The sequence below is a fragment of the Nannobrachium achirus genome, assembly GCF_963921795.1.
Source record: "Nannobrachium achirus genome assembly, chromosome: 13".
Classification (NCBI taxonomy): domain Eukaryota; kingdom Metazoa; phylum Chordata; class Actinopteri; order Myctophiformes; family Myctophidae; genus Nannobrachium; species Nannobrachium achirus.
Window position 1 is genome coordinate 43625764 of NC_137833.1, and position 14908 is coordinate 43640671.

Below are 14908 nucleotides of genomic sequence, written 5' to 3' on the forward strand. Positions count from 1 at the left end.
ATACTACGTTAGTTCCACTGATCCAAGACCCAACACAATCGATGGATTGATCATTAAAATAAACAAGCTCAGACCACTTAACTTAAGAGGTCAGATGGGAACGCTTTTGAGATGTTCAAGTCGGCCCTGATCTACAAAAGCTTGGGAACCACTAAACAACATATTCTGTACTATAGTTCAGTGTTTCTCAAACGTTTACATTTCAAGGTCTCCCTTAACTCTGGCAGTTCCATTGGTACACTGGTTCCACTGGTTCCATTGGTCCATTGGTACCCGTTAGGGTCCATTTGTACACTGTTAGAGTTACAGACTTGTATGGGTCAATTTAGATCCCCATAAAGGAAGCCACAAAGTCCCTGGAATCCACTTTGAGAACCACTGCTATAGTTCAACAATGATAGACTGAAACAACATTACGGTACCTTGAGGCCCTTAAAGCCTGGCATTCCTGGATGTCCTGGCTGTCCATCTCTTCCTGGTTCACCTGGTTTCCCCTTAAACACCATTTAGTTAAGCCTAATTTATGCTAAGGCAAAATAGTGTTGTTCGTCATGTCGCTCGACAAAAGAGACATATTGCGTCAACTGTTGAAAATATGTCATGTTTGTCTACTGACATGTCGCACGACACCTTTACACCAAAGTATGAATTAAGCAGCAAGTGTTAAAGGTGATACACCATGAAATTTCACTTTTCTTATTTTAAAACCTTTTTTTGGGGTCCCACTAGCACCTATCCTCACAAAGTCCCATTTCTGACCGTTGTGTCTTTCTCTGGTTTTGAGAAGGCGAAGGTTAAAAGTATCCCACGGGTTCTCAAAACAGGCTATCCAGATTTGCAGCCGATTGTGACGTCATCTGCCGATTGTGACGTCATCATCAAAAAAAAAATCTAAAAAAATCTATATATTTTCAAAAAAAAAGAAAAAAAAAGAAAATGCTCTGAGAGCCATTCAAAAATGAGAGAGGCTCTCTATTCAGGAGTGGTAATTTAGCCTCAAACCTTTTGAAAAACGTTTTTGGGACATAAACAATATGACATAAATACTTTTTAAATGCATGGTGTATCACCTTTAAAGAACAAGGGCACACTTCTTGTCCATTCTTTTTAAGACACATTTTAGCTTTGTGTAAAGTATTATTCTGGATCATACCGGAGTATAAATGCATATTCTCTTCTATTCACAGCTTTGAGCCATACATCGTACATAAACATTCCGTTTAATGGCTTTATTTTAAAACTACGTTCTCCAAAGTGATTAAAATGTTGCTGTACACCTGAATCTTTGGGACTATATGTCAGCTAGACTTTTGAAATCGGTCACCATTTTAAAATGTATTCAAAACATGTACTGGAGTCAAATGTAGTGTTGGATTATCAGCTTGAGGCAAGCTTCCCAAAACAAAATACTACAACGTGCTTTGGAAAATGGCCATCTGTTATACAGTACGCCGTGAGTCATCAATGGGCTAAACATGCCAGAACTCCGGTATGGTCCGGCCTTTAAAATAGAAAACGATCATTTATTACAAATGTGATGCATAAAACATAAATATACCTCCAGTCCTGGTTTCCCCTGCATGCCTGGTATTCCACTTTCACCCTTGTTTCCCTTTATTCAGAAAACAATTTGCAATTAAATTAATATCGTAGTCTATGACGTTCATTTGACTGTAGTTAGTGTTTCACTGTCTTACCATAATACACTTGGATTGATGAGTGCAGTCTTGTAAATACACTCTGCTAATTGTGCGGCTGAGGTACTGATATATGGAGCTAGAGACTCACTATAGAAAATAACTGTGGATGGAGGACTGGCCGAGGCCAGGTCATTTGGTTTCTTTTCCAAATGGACACGCTCCAATAATTTCAGATTGAAGCTCGGCCAAGCACTGTCCACACGTCCATAAACTAGTATTTAATTCCTCTGCCATTTACCAATATGCATTGGCTCGTTAATGGGACATACGCTAATTAGAAGTGATTGGGAGACAGCGTGTCCAGACCAGCACAGGCCACACTGCTTACATTTCCACCAAAATTCCACTGACGAAGGCAGTAGGATTGGAACACCACTTAGTTGGGCATCTTTGGTGTGGCCAAGAGGTTATAACTCCTGCTGGAGCCTTTTTCATAATGGTGCAGGAAATGCAGCCCAAAGGAAACAGACAATGCTGACACAAGTATTAGTCTGAACATCTCAGTATACACTCTGGTTGGAAGAAAAAATATGGAGGTTTACAGTTTGAGCACTGAAGTATCAAATATTTATAAATAGTAAGATGTAATAGAGCAACAAGACCCAAGAGGCTGTGATTTACAGTGATTGTAGAACAGTTAACGCAACACAATAATCTATTATCTACTGATAACAAATCGTCATTCTACTGTCTGCCAAGCAATGCAGTTCTTCAGCAGAATAGTTGCCAAGCAACACACAGACGCAGCAACTTTTTTTCAACACTGGCATAGAACTGATGTAGAGCCTGGTTTAGCTCCTTTTTGTGATTGTTTTCCTATCCATAGCCAGATCTTTTCCCAACACACCCGGTCAGCGGACCAACAACATAGTCTAACAGACTACAGACTATGTTGTGTAGACTATGTTTTTTCCAGCAATTTTCCAGCAATTAAATTTCACCTCAGTATATGTTCATTCTGATGTATGAATGTATCTGTATGAATTCCAAAGTAAGACTTTTATAAGAAGAATGATTGGTCAGCATTACCTTTTGTCCATCTTGTCCTGTTAAACCGTCAGCACCAGCTAAACCCGTCTCACCCTGCAGGAGTGCGAGAATGAATGCTGTAATACTTAATTTATAGTCCATCGCAGTGGTTCTCAACCTTTTCAGGAGGCGACCCCCAAAATAATCATATTTTAACTGACGAGCACTAAGAGTTGAGGCATTACATTTTGTATATTGTGAAAATAGCAGATCTACATGCTCACAACGCCTCGCGTTGCTGAGAGGCGTTGTATGTTGTAGATCGTCTATTTTCACAATTTATGCCTCTAATATTTGACAACTTGGCCAATGTTTCATTTGTCATTTTGGAGGTATTAAAAAGTCCTTCAATTGTCACTTTAGAAATGTGCAGATACCCTCTCAATACACGTAAACTTTATGTTGTTTGTTTTACTGTTGAGTGAGAAAACAGTTCAATCATCTTCATCAGTTCATCACCCTAACCCTGGGGGAGTAGAACTAAAAGACAAGCTATTTTATCTTTGGATGTGCTCAGGTGTTGCACTCTGAAAAAAAGTCATTTTGGGGGTGAACTACAAAGGCAGTAAACAGTAAATCAACTTACAGGTGGTCCAGCGGATCCTTTGAAGCCCTTTGGTCCAGGCATACCAGCTTCCCCCTTACATTAGAACACATTTGAACACATTGTTGTTGATGCACACTGATCTGCAGATAACTTCAATTATCGTATTGTTAACATGCCAATTAAATTGTCAACTTGCTAATTGTGTACACTTTAAGTTGTTATGGTACTTTACACCTTTTGTTGGGATGTCACAGCACACAGCATCTAAACAAATTACTTGTAATAGGCTCATGCCAAGTCAATTTGATTCTAAATTATATTAGTTTTACATAAATAAAGCATATAAAAACCGAAAAGTAAGGAAACTTGACTTCGGTCCATTATATCTCCCCTTTTATAATACCAATTGGTATTTTGTTATAATTTTCATCGTTGATTAGTCACCTTTACAACGAGGTGCAGCTTGTAAGCGTAGGGCATTCATGGAATGAGCAACACAGCCAAACGCGTGGGTATTGCCGACCAACATTTTTCCAAAATGGCCTGTAATATTATACTGCTGGCATTCACTCTTGTTTTGGGTTTCAAGTGCTGGCAGGTGTGTGCTAGTCACAGGTGTGTGCCAGTATGCCTAGCACCTGAGCATGGGTTCTGCCAGAATTTGGAACCTAATGCTATCCTCCAGGATGACAACGCTCACCCCCACAGAGCCAGGATCATCAGAGAGTAGCCTACCTCCAGAACTTGTGGAGAGTGGAGAGGATGGAATGGCCTGCCATGAGTCCAGACCTCAACCCAATTGAACACTTGTGGGATCAGTTTGGGCGAGCTGTACGTGCTAGAGTGACCAACAGAACCACGTTGGCTGACTTGCGACTTGGTTGAGGAATCGGATGCAAAATGTGGCTAGGTTGGTGACCAGCATGAGGAGGCAAGCCAAGCTGTTGTGGCTACGTATGGATCTTCCACACGCTATTGAGGTCCCTGACACTGAGCGTAAAATTAATAAAGTGTATCCATGGCCAATATATGTTGTTTTTTCTTGTCCTTATTACTGTGGGATAGTGCAATCTTCAATGCTCCATTAAGCAACAACGGTGAATTCCCACGAATGCCGATGCTTACAAGACGTACCTCGTTGTAAAGTTGACTAATCAACGACAAAAAGGATATAAAACACAATGCCAATTGGTATTATTAAAGGGGGGATATAATGGACCGAAGTCAAGTTTCCTTACTTTTTGTGCAAGGTTGTTAGCTAGTAGATAGTAGATATACATACACTTTATGTGTATATATACCTGTCTGTACATAGGAGCTCACCTTAAGTCCATTCAGACCTGCGATTCCTGGTAAGCCAGGCATACCCTTGGTAAAAGAGAAACAAAGAAAACACAAAGTACATTTCTACTGTATATAATCACACACTATATGAAAGGTCTATGCTTTTTTTCTTACCAAATACTGTCAAAATAAATGAAAGATTTATCAGTTATGGAACTGCACAAGACAATAGCTACCGTAGAAGGGAACTTGCATCACATTGCCTTTACAATACATCTGCAATATAATTTCTACCAACCTTTTATTATAATTCCTGTTGGTTAATTCTCTGCTATGCTTAAAAAATGTTAAAACACAGCTGCACATATTATGGTCTTAATTTAATTCAGCCCAATTGCTTGTGTGTATGGAAATGTGAGAATCTGTTATGCATGAAATCGGTTTATTAATTTACTCTAATTCAAAGTAAATAAACAGCGCTACACACGTTTGGCTGTGTGTGTGTGTGTGTGTGTGTGTGTGTGTGTGTGTGTGTGTGTGTGTGTGTGTGTGTGTGTGTGTGTGTGTGTGTGTGTGTGTGTGTGTGTGTGTGTGCGTGCGTGCATGAGTGCGTGCGTGCGTGCGTGCGTGCATGCGTGTGTACAGTATTTGTGCGTGTATACAGGCTGAAACACTACCACTTTTTGAAAGGTGACATGGCACAGTACAGTACATGTTAATACATTCTACCAAATGTCTATAGACATTTCTCAAACACACTTGTGCATGCACGCAGACACGCAGACACACACACGCACACACGCACACGCACACGCACACACACACACACACACACACACACACACACACACACACACACACACACACACAGTATCTAGAATATCATTGTTAACGTGGGTTGAGGTTTAATTTATTCTTGGTACGCCTCTTTTGACAAATGTCACTTGAGGTGTGGAGCCACAATGTCTGTCCATTCCCCCCAAATGTCATTCTGAACAAAAGGAACAGAGCATCTGCTTGTTCTTACCGGCATGGAAACAAGCTGATAAAAGCTGCACTGTAGAGGAGTTTCCATTGACTGGTAAATACAATAAATGGTGCATTTATAAAGCGCCTTTCTCCAAAGCACTTTACAATGTGCATTGCATTCATCCATTTACACACACGTTCACCCACCGACTGTGGAGGCAACCATGCCATGCACTAGGGCATTCACGAATAGTGATTTTTAGTATTCGAATTATTCGACCTCAAAGTATTCGAATAGTCGAATATTCGACAGGACTGGCCAAACTGTCAAATATTAAGTAAGCAAGAGGCGAACATTGTGAAGATAGCAGATCTACATGCTCACAACGCCTCGCAACGTATTTATCTGCGGAACCGAGTCACATTAAATGTAATACCTACAATTCCAAGTGATTGTCAGGGTGGAGGTCCCCAGTTCAAATATGTTTATTTTGGGGGTCACGGCCTAAAAAGGTTTGAGAACTCCTGGTATAGAGCATGAACAAATTCATCCACCAGGGGCATTGACAACTCATTGTTATGACTTCGTTCCTATCTAGCCAAGCTTTATAAACTATATAAAAATAAGCAAAATAAAAGAAAGAAAAAGCAAAAAAAAAAAAAAAAAGCGAATATTCGACTTCGGTGAACAACGTCGAATAGTTACTTTGATATTTGAATATTTGAATATTTGAATATTTGGTGAATGCCCTATAATGCACCAGCCTGCTTCATCCAGAGTGGTTAGGGGTTAAGTGGTGAGCACAAGGACAGTGGTGGAAAAAGTCTCATACTCATACTTTATATTAGTAAGTAAAAGTATCAATACTGCAAAATAGAAGTTTCAAGTAAACATCCGGAATTCAAAATGTACTTGAGTAAAAGTAAAAAAGTATTCAATTGGCATCAAAATATACTTAAAGTACCAAAAGTAAAAGTACAAAATGTAAAAGGATCGCCTATTTTCATATAGCCTAGGTATAAAATAGGACTAAAGTGGATTCTGGTTTTATAATATATTCATTTATATCTGCAAAGTAACTAGTAACTAAAGTTTTCAAATAATTGTAGTGGAGTAAAAGTACAATATTTGGATCCGAGATGTAGTGGAATAGAAGTAAAAGTATTGGAAATTGGAAATACTCAAGTAAAGTACAATTACCTCAAAATTGTACTTAAGTACATCTACTTAGTTACTTTACACCACTGCTCATGGACAGTGGTTCTCAACCTTTTCAGGCTGCGACCCCCAAAATAATCATGTTTGAACTGGGGACCCCCTACCCTGACGAGCACTAAGAGTTGAGCCATTACTTTTTGGATAACATCTGTCCTATTGTGAAAATAGCAGATCTACATGCTCACAACACCTCGCGATGCGTTGTGAGCGTGTAGATCGGCTATTTTCACAATTTCTGCCTCTTATATTTGACAATTTGGCCAATGTTTAATTTGTCATTTTAGAGGTATTAAAAAGTCCTTAAATTGTCATTTTAGAAATGCGCAGATACCCTCTATACACTTAAACTGTATGTTGGTTTGTATACTGGCAAAACAATGTTTCACATTAAGTTCATCATCTGGGGACCCCCAAAAATAACTTTACCAAAAGACGTACACATTTGAAACTTGGAGATACAAGGTTTCTGCCTGACAGTGACGATATTTTAGTGATTATGTTGCGAGGAAAACGTTGAGATAATAGCCATTTTGGTTAGAACTGACTGAAAATAACTTTGTACTTCAAGTCTAAAATGATACTAAATATTTCTTCAAGTGTCCAAATAAATTCCAAATATTATCAAATTATCTTGCGGCACCCCTGGACTGCCGTCACCCCAGGGTGCCCCGTCACCCACTTTGAAAACCCCTGCTCTAGAGTCTAGAGCCCTTGCTCTGGACCTGGAAGTAATTTATTTCAGTGGTAGCTTGTAAAGTGGTGTGAATAGTGCACTGCTCCAGTTATTTTTGGATCTGTATGAATATCCATGTCTCCACAGCCAATCGCAGCGCTGAAGCCAACGATTCATTCACATACTGCACACCTAGTAATTTGACACACCGACGCTACACCATTATTAGTCTAGCTGGCCTCTATTCTTGGCCAGGTCACTCTCGGAAAAGGGATATTAATCTCAATGAGTGTTTTAACCTGGAATAATTATGATGATGAGTTTGAGAGTGAACTGGCCCTTTCAGCCAGTACCTGTACTAGGGGTGTAATGATACATTTTAACAACCATACGATACGCATCACGATACATGGTTGACGATACGATACAATACATGGACGATATTGGTTCATTCATGGCGATACGATACGATTCGATTTAATGATCGATATACCGGTAGTAACTATTTAGAAAAGGAATGAAATCTGTGTGAAACATGTCAATAGTGCATGTTTATTAAGGGAAACATCTATTATTATGGATATAAATAAGTAAATACTGTAATTCTCTAGCAAATACATGGACATTATATGTCAACACATATGGACAAACCTGCACCTTGAAATGAACACAGAGATTACACAAATGTATCGATAGACCAAAAGTAAGTAATTAGACCCCTCTATTACATTTTCCTTCTTAAAATCGTTAAATACAAGGCACAAATACTTCCTTTCCATACAATCAATTATTTGCACTGCAAAACGATTCGATGCCAATGATCTGCATTGTAAAACGATACCGATACAAAGCCAAAAAGGTACGATATATGCTTTTGCATATCGATATAGTAGATCATTGCAAATTAAAACCGATTTTTCGATTCAGTTACTATATTGTTACACCCCTAGTAACTACCTAATTTAGCTGGATAGGATACACAGACCTAAATGAACACATCGGGTGCCCCTGGATTGAGCCCCATTTATCCCCTCTCGCTGCCCAGGCCCACCACCATTGTATTGAATCCGGCCCTGCTGCGTCAATGCATGCGTCATGACGTCACTTGGTCACATGAGCGCAGACAGGATGTTGTTGGACCAGTGTTGATCATAACTGTTCATTGCCGATCAAAATCTGGACATTTTGCCGCACCCCGCCACAGTTTTAGCCATAAAACAAACATCAGAGATAAAGGGCGTTAAAGATGGGGAAATGCATTGGAGTATATGGAGAAAAACGGCCGCGCGATGCTCTCAGCGTCGACTCGAAGCGACTAGCGGCTAATGGGCTACATCCAGGTGCAGCCCCAACCTAACGGTGAGATTTAAAGTTAATACTGTAAATACAGTAAACACGTCAAAAAGTCGTGGGCCTCCAGCGACATCAAAGAGATTGGCGTGTAGACACCTTGTGGGCATCCCATGAGTTAAAATGGCGAAGATATGCAATACGTAAAGTTATGATAACTAAAGTTTAGGAACAAAGACCACACCTAAAACACTGGATTTCCATTTCCATTGACATTTGGCTCTTTGCTGGTTCCAACTCCTGCTGCTGTGTGCAAAGCAGCAGTCTCTCCTCAGACAATGCATTGCACCTCACCGCTTTCTCAGAACACAGAATGCTACTGCTGCTGTGAATGCAGCATTTGTCTTGATGCCAGGTATGGACATGCATGACGCCTAGAAGACAGAGACCTCTCCCTGTCACCTACTGTAACAGCATGCTGTGTGTTTGTGTGCGTGCGTGCATGCATTCCTGGGTGTGTCATAACAGTGATGCAGTAAATATCAAGTAATGTTTGAGTAATGTTATTTATCACAATCAACTCACATGCATGTTGCATTCAAAACACAAAAAGCCTAAAGTAAACGTGTTACAATAGGCTACATTACAAGTATCACTGGCAGTGTTGGGGGTAACAAGTTACTTAAGTAACTTGTTATATGTAACGGTAATCTATTACCAAATTGTGGTAACAGGTAATATAATGCATTACCAAACAGCAATTCAGTAATATTATTATATTATTAATAGCCACGATAATTAGCCACATTAATTGCAGGGTCCGTCGTACCGTTTTGAACGGTGGTGGGTGACCCGAAAACAAGCGCTCCTTCCACAAGCGCCTCCTACGGATTCCATAAAAGTGTCCGGCACAGACAGCACTGCGCGCCCGGGTAATTAGAACAATTAGCCTATAGCCTACTAACTCCACTACCCCACCACAACTGAAGAGAAACGTACGCTAAAGTAATGTGTTTATAGTGAGAACTATCAAACACTTGGTTTGACAGCATCATTAATAGCCTATACACGACGGGTATTGCACAACTGGATGTCAATGGTGACTATTCTGCCCAATGGGCACCGGTCTATGATTATTATTATTACTGGTATTTATTATATATCTATTAATTCAGCAAACACCATGCTTGTACGTCTGTACTAATCTCAAGAAGTGTTCAACCATGTGCTGAGGACCAAAGGAAGTGCAGTGTCGAGTGTGAAGTCGGTCGGAGCAGCGATTGCCCAGTGTGTGGCAAACATATGTGAAAAAGAATGTGTGGAGGTACTAAGTTGGCCTACTGCCAGTGAGCAAAATACATTCAGACTGCTTGTGGCCATGTCGACCAGTCTCCAATTTGCCTAAATTGAAACAGCATCTTCATAAAGATCAAAGGTCTTTAAATTTCTCCTGAAAATAGATCAGACAACTGCACTTGATTCAGAACTCTGCTGCTCGAGTCCTTATCAAGACAAAGGAAGTGGATCATGCAGTATATCACATAATTGCGAATCGTAGCGACATTCGGGCAAGCGCCGCCCTCCCTGCGTTCTCATTGGCTGAATGCAAGACTGAGAAAACATGGACACCGACATTACTTTTCCAACAAATGCGACGGAGGTGCGCCGTCTCAAGCGACCTTGAGAGAGAGTGAGTCGCCGTGAGATACTGTCTACCGATTTGCGTGATTTTTGGACAAAATCTGTAGGAGTACTGGCCAAAAGGTAGTTTTGCACAAATTGGCCTCCTGGTGGCGCTAGAACAGGCCCATGTGAAAAATGTGGGGCAGAGGTTCTGAACTAGCATCCAGGGAGTGTGTGTGCTCAGTTTGGCAGCGACCGGGCCAACGGCGACTGAGATTAGGTGGTAACAAACTGCGAGGACGCATGCACACACGCACGCACGCACGGACGGACGGACGGACAGATGCACGGACGCACGGACGCACGGAGACGAAAACATACTCTCCCCTATGCCTTCGGCTGGTGGAGACAATAAAGAGAGACTGTAGTGCCTCAGTAAACTAACATCACAAGTAAACCTAGAACCTACAGTAGCATCAATCTAAACAATTACTATAAAAAAAACTTGACAGTGAACCTAGCATCTGTCTAAATAATATAAAGATTAACATTGCGGTCAAGAAAAACATTCATAAGTAACAGAAACATGAGAAAAGAATACCATGTTAAGTCACCATAGTCGTCATAACTAGGTCAAGGGCTACGGGCTAAGGTGGAGTGTCAAGAGTTTTCAGATTACGGCGGAAAGTTTTGAGTGGCTCTGCACTCTGCAGTTCTGCAATGGGGAGTATAGGCCACAGTTTGGAAGCCAGGAGGGAGAAGACGTGTGGAGCGTAGGGCTGTCACGATATGACATTTTACATGACGATTAATTGTCACTCAAATAATTGGTGATTAACGGTTTAATTGTGTTTTTGTCGTTGATAATTACATTTCTGTTTGGCTTTTAGGCTTTGAAGTTGCACATGGTAGATATGACACATAACCTAAGTATACAAAGAAATTACTGACATATTTGACAACTTACTACTTAAAAAATAACTTTGATAGTGGAAATAGCCGATCTACAAGCTCACAACGCGTCGCGATGCGACGCGTTGTGAGCTTGTAGATCTGCTATTTCCACTATGTGACACGTTGTGAGCTTGTAGATCTGCTATTTCCACTATTTCGGAAATTTTTCAACATTCACGATTATGACGATTATGACAAAATAATTGCGATAATGTCAAATAATCACGATTAGACGATTATGTAATAATTGTGACAGCCCTAGTGGAGCGCTGTCCCGGGTGTTTGAGGGTAGGTTCAGACAGCTTCCCTGTGTTAGCTGATCTGAGTGAGTGGAGTATCATGATAGTATCATATAGTCACTGTCTGGCCAAAACCTCTTAACTCCATTTTTGAGTTTTTTTTGGCATGAATCAGGGCTATTGAAAATGCTTTACATCTGAGTGTTGGTTAAAATAATATTGAACCAATGGAAAGTATAGTAAAAAGTGCTTGGGGCAAAACCTCCTAACTCCACACTTTCCGCCAAACCAGCTAACTCCACCCGATTGGCCCTCTCTTTTTTTTCCATAAATATGTGCTATCGAACACCCTTTACGTCTGTGTGTTCTGGTTGGGGGGTGCTCTCCATTCCGACATGTCTCCTTTCCGACAGTGACTTTGGGGGGGTGCTCTCCATTCCGACATGTCCTAACCGTGTTGATTAAAATAATATTGAACCAATGAAAAGTAGAAAAAAGGCCCTTCAGTCAAAACCTCTAATGTTGAAAATGTGTGAACTATTCCTTTAAGCCTCAATTCACCATTCGTTCATAGAGTGTTCTGTGAGTTCTACTGCTGGCCAATAAGAAAATAGGGGCCGCCGCTCAGAGCATGCAGGACACGTTGATATATTGACTCCCGAGATAAGGAAAGGCTAGAATTCTCCAGCGGGCAGACAACTTAGTTGGCTGGACGCTGCATTTCCTAACTGAGTGGAGCAACCTTACGTTGCAAAATATCAGGCTTGTATTCTGTTTTACTTTCATGCATTTGCTGTTCATATATTCATATATTCATGTGGGGAATATTCCCTGTGTAGTCAATAAACATGATGAGTTTTTAAGCTGAACTGTTGCCCTGTTTAAACGTGTCATAACTGGACTCTTGGATACAGAACGACGCATCACCTCCTAACTCCACTTGAGCTCATTTTCCAGAAAATTGACATTTTGGAGTTAGGAGGTTTCGGCCCGACAGCAGAGATATCAATATCATGTCAGTAATTCATGGTCAATATCATGTCAGTATTAGGGTATTATAATCTAAATAATGGTCTTCAAGAGACAAGAGGGTTCCACACACACTGGTAGCCAAAGTGACAATTATATTTATTATAGGACGCTGAGTTACTCTGATCTGTACATTAGTCATCCATAAGTACCATAAATCATCCATAGTGTACCAAGGTCATCCATAGTAAATACCATGGTCATAATAGTAAGTACCATAACCATCTTCTCTTATGGGGGCCCTAGCAAAATATATTTTCAAATGGGGATCCATGGCCTAATACACAATCAATTTGGCGGTCCTTGACATGAAAATATTAGAGAACCACTGGATTACAGGATATCATGCAGAATTCCCTCTCATACTAAAATGCATTTTAATCTGATTAATTCAATAAATTGACATTGTCAGCCTACGTATATTCGGACAGTGACCTACCCGATAGGGTTAAACAGTGGAATTCACTGACTCAGACAGTCTGTTTTAAAAAGCAGGTCAAGATTTACAGCATCGCTATAATTTATCTGGCTTATCTGGCAAAAGGGGTCTGATATTATCCAATTTCACTATACATGACCTTACACAAACAAACATTTGGCGAGGCTGCGAGACACCTGTTACTGAACAAACAATTACAAATGATAGCAATTAGGGTGTTTGACCTTTTTGTTTTAAGCAAACAATATCACTTACAGCACCGTTAAATCTGATTATACCAGTAAGACTCCCTAATCGGGAGATAAGTGACCGTCAGGTCGCAACGTGATTTTAGGCCAAAATGTGTAGGAGCAGTGTCCAAAAATGTGTTTGAAAAAGTCGGCCTGACGGTGGCGCAATATGGGACAGATCCATGTTGATGAGATGAGTGTAGACATACGGTGTACCGATTTGCGTGATTTTAGGGCAAAATCTGTAGGAGCAGTGTCCAAAAATGTGTTTTATAAAATCTGCCTGAAGGTGGCGCTAAATGGGACAGATCCATGGTGATGACATGAGTGTAGAGCAAGTGTGTACCGATTTGCGTGATTTTAGTGCAAAATTTGTAGGAGCAGTGTCCAAAAATGTGTTTGAAAAAATTGGCCTGATGGTGGCGCTATATGAGACAGATCCATGTTGATGACATGAGTGTAGACATACTGCGTAGCGATTTGCGTGATTTTAGGGACAAATCTGTAGGAGTAGTGTCCAAAAATGTGTTTTAAAAAATCGGCCTGAAGGTGGCGCTAAATGGGACAGATCCATGTTGATGAGATGAGTGTATACATACTGTGTACCGATTTGCGTGATTTTAGGGCAAAAATTGTAGGAGCAGTGTCCAAAAAATGTGTTTTGCAAGAATCGGCCTCATGGTGGCGCTAGAAGAAGGCCATGTGAGAATTGATGGGTGGAGGTTGTGGTTTGGCAGGCAAGGAGTGTGTGTGCAAAATGTGGCATGGATCGGGGCAACGGTTGCGGAGATATGAGCAGGGCAAAAGTGTGACGTGACGTGACGTGACAGACTGACTGACGGACTGACAGACAGGCGGTGGAGGTTTTGATAGTAAATGCGACCTGACGGTCGCAACAACAGGTAGTTGGGCTCTCAATGGAAAACAGGCTCTCCAACCGTGCATATAACGAGCACAGATGCACTGTCTCTCATCAAGTAAAGAAATCAGCTGCGTTGGTGACGAAAGACAGCAAGCGCTCCTCTCTCCCCACACTATGCTAGGCGGCTAGGCTAGCGGTTTTCATGTGACGTTCAGCGACACAGTAGCTAAATGTGGCATTAAAGAATTACAAATTCCTATCGAATATCTTAATTACAATTAAATTAAGTTCATTGTTCAAGTTCAATTTAAGATGTGTTTTTTTAAGGGCAACAGTTGTATAATCGCAATATTACACTCGAGGGTCTGCATATAACACGGTTATCCTGCACTCCAGCTCTACCTACGGAACTCGCCTGTCAGCTCGTTCCTGCGGCAAGGCTGTCGTGCAGGATAACCGTGTTATATGCACACCCTCTCGTGTAATATTGCTTAAATCTTCACCAAGCCATTCAATAACAGAGAATCAGGTGTTCCTCTCTCCCAGCTAAGTTTACAAGACCTGATTTGGAAGGACCATCACACACGTTGGCTAATGCCCTAAGGTACAATCCTGTTTGTTACAACTCACTAAATCTCTATGAAACATTCTTAATAGGGATTTATTGTCTATTACAAGTCACTAAATCTCTATGAAATGGATTCATAAAACAGACAGTTCCAGTGCTTGATTATATTGGTTTAGCCGTGTTGTAAAATTCTCTATAAAGTAAACACACACCTGTGGATTACATCAGTGTTACTGCACCAAATAAATTGTTT

At 40.7% G+C, this 14908-nt stretch overlaps 2 protein-coding genes across 2 annotated transcripts in view; one reads left to right on the forward strand and one right to left on the reverse strand.

Annotated features, from left to right (window-relative positions):
• fbxo9 (F-box protein 9) overlaps window positions 1–14908 on the forward strand; it is a 446168-nt gene that overhangs the window by 356963 nt on the left and 74297 nt on the right. The gene's annotated exons all lie outside the window — the stretch shown is intronic.
• Window positions 1–14908, reverse strand: part of col21a1 (collagen, type XXI, alpha 1) — a gene marked incomplete at both ends in the record, with an annotated part of 50740 nt that overhangs the window by 9946 nt on the left and 25886 nt on the right. The window contains 2 exons of the mRNA XM_080740754.1: window positions 3316–3369; window positions 4600–4644. Coding sequence (XP_080596880.1) covers window positions 3316–3369; window positions 4600–4644 — 99 coding nt within the window. The remainder of the gene's footprint in view (window positions 1–3315; window positions 3370–4599; window positions 4645–14908) is intronic.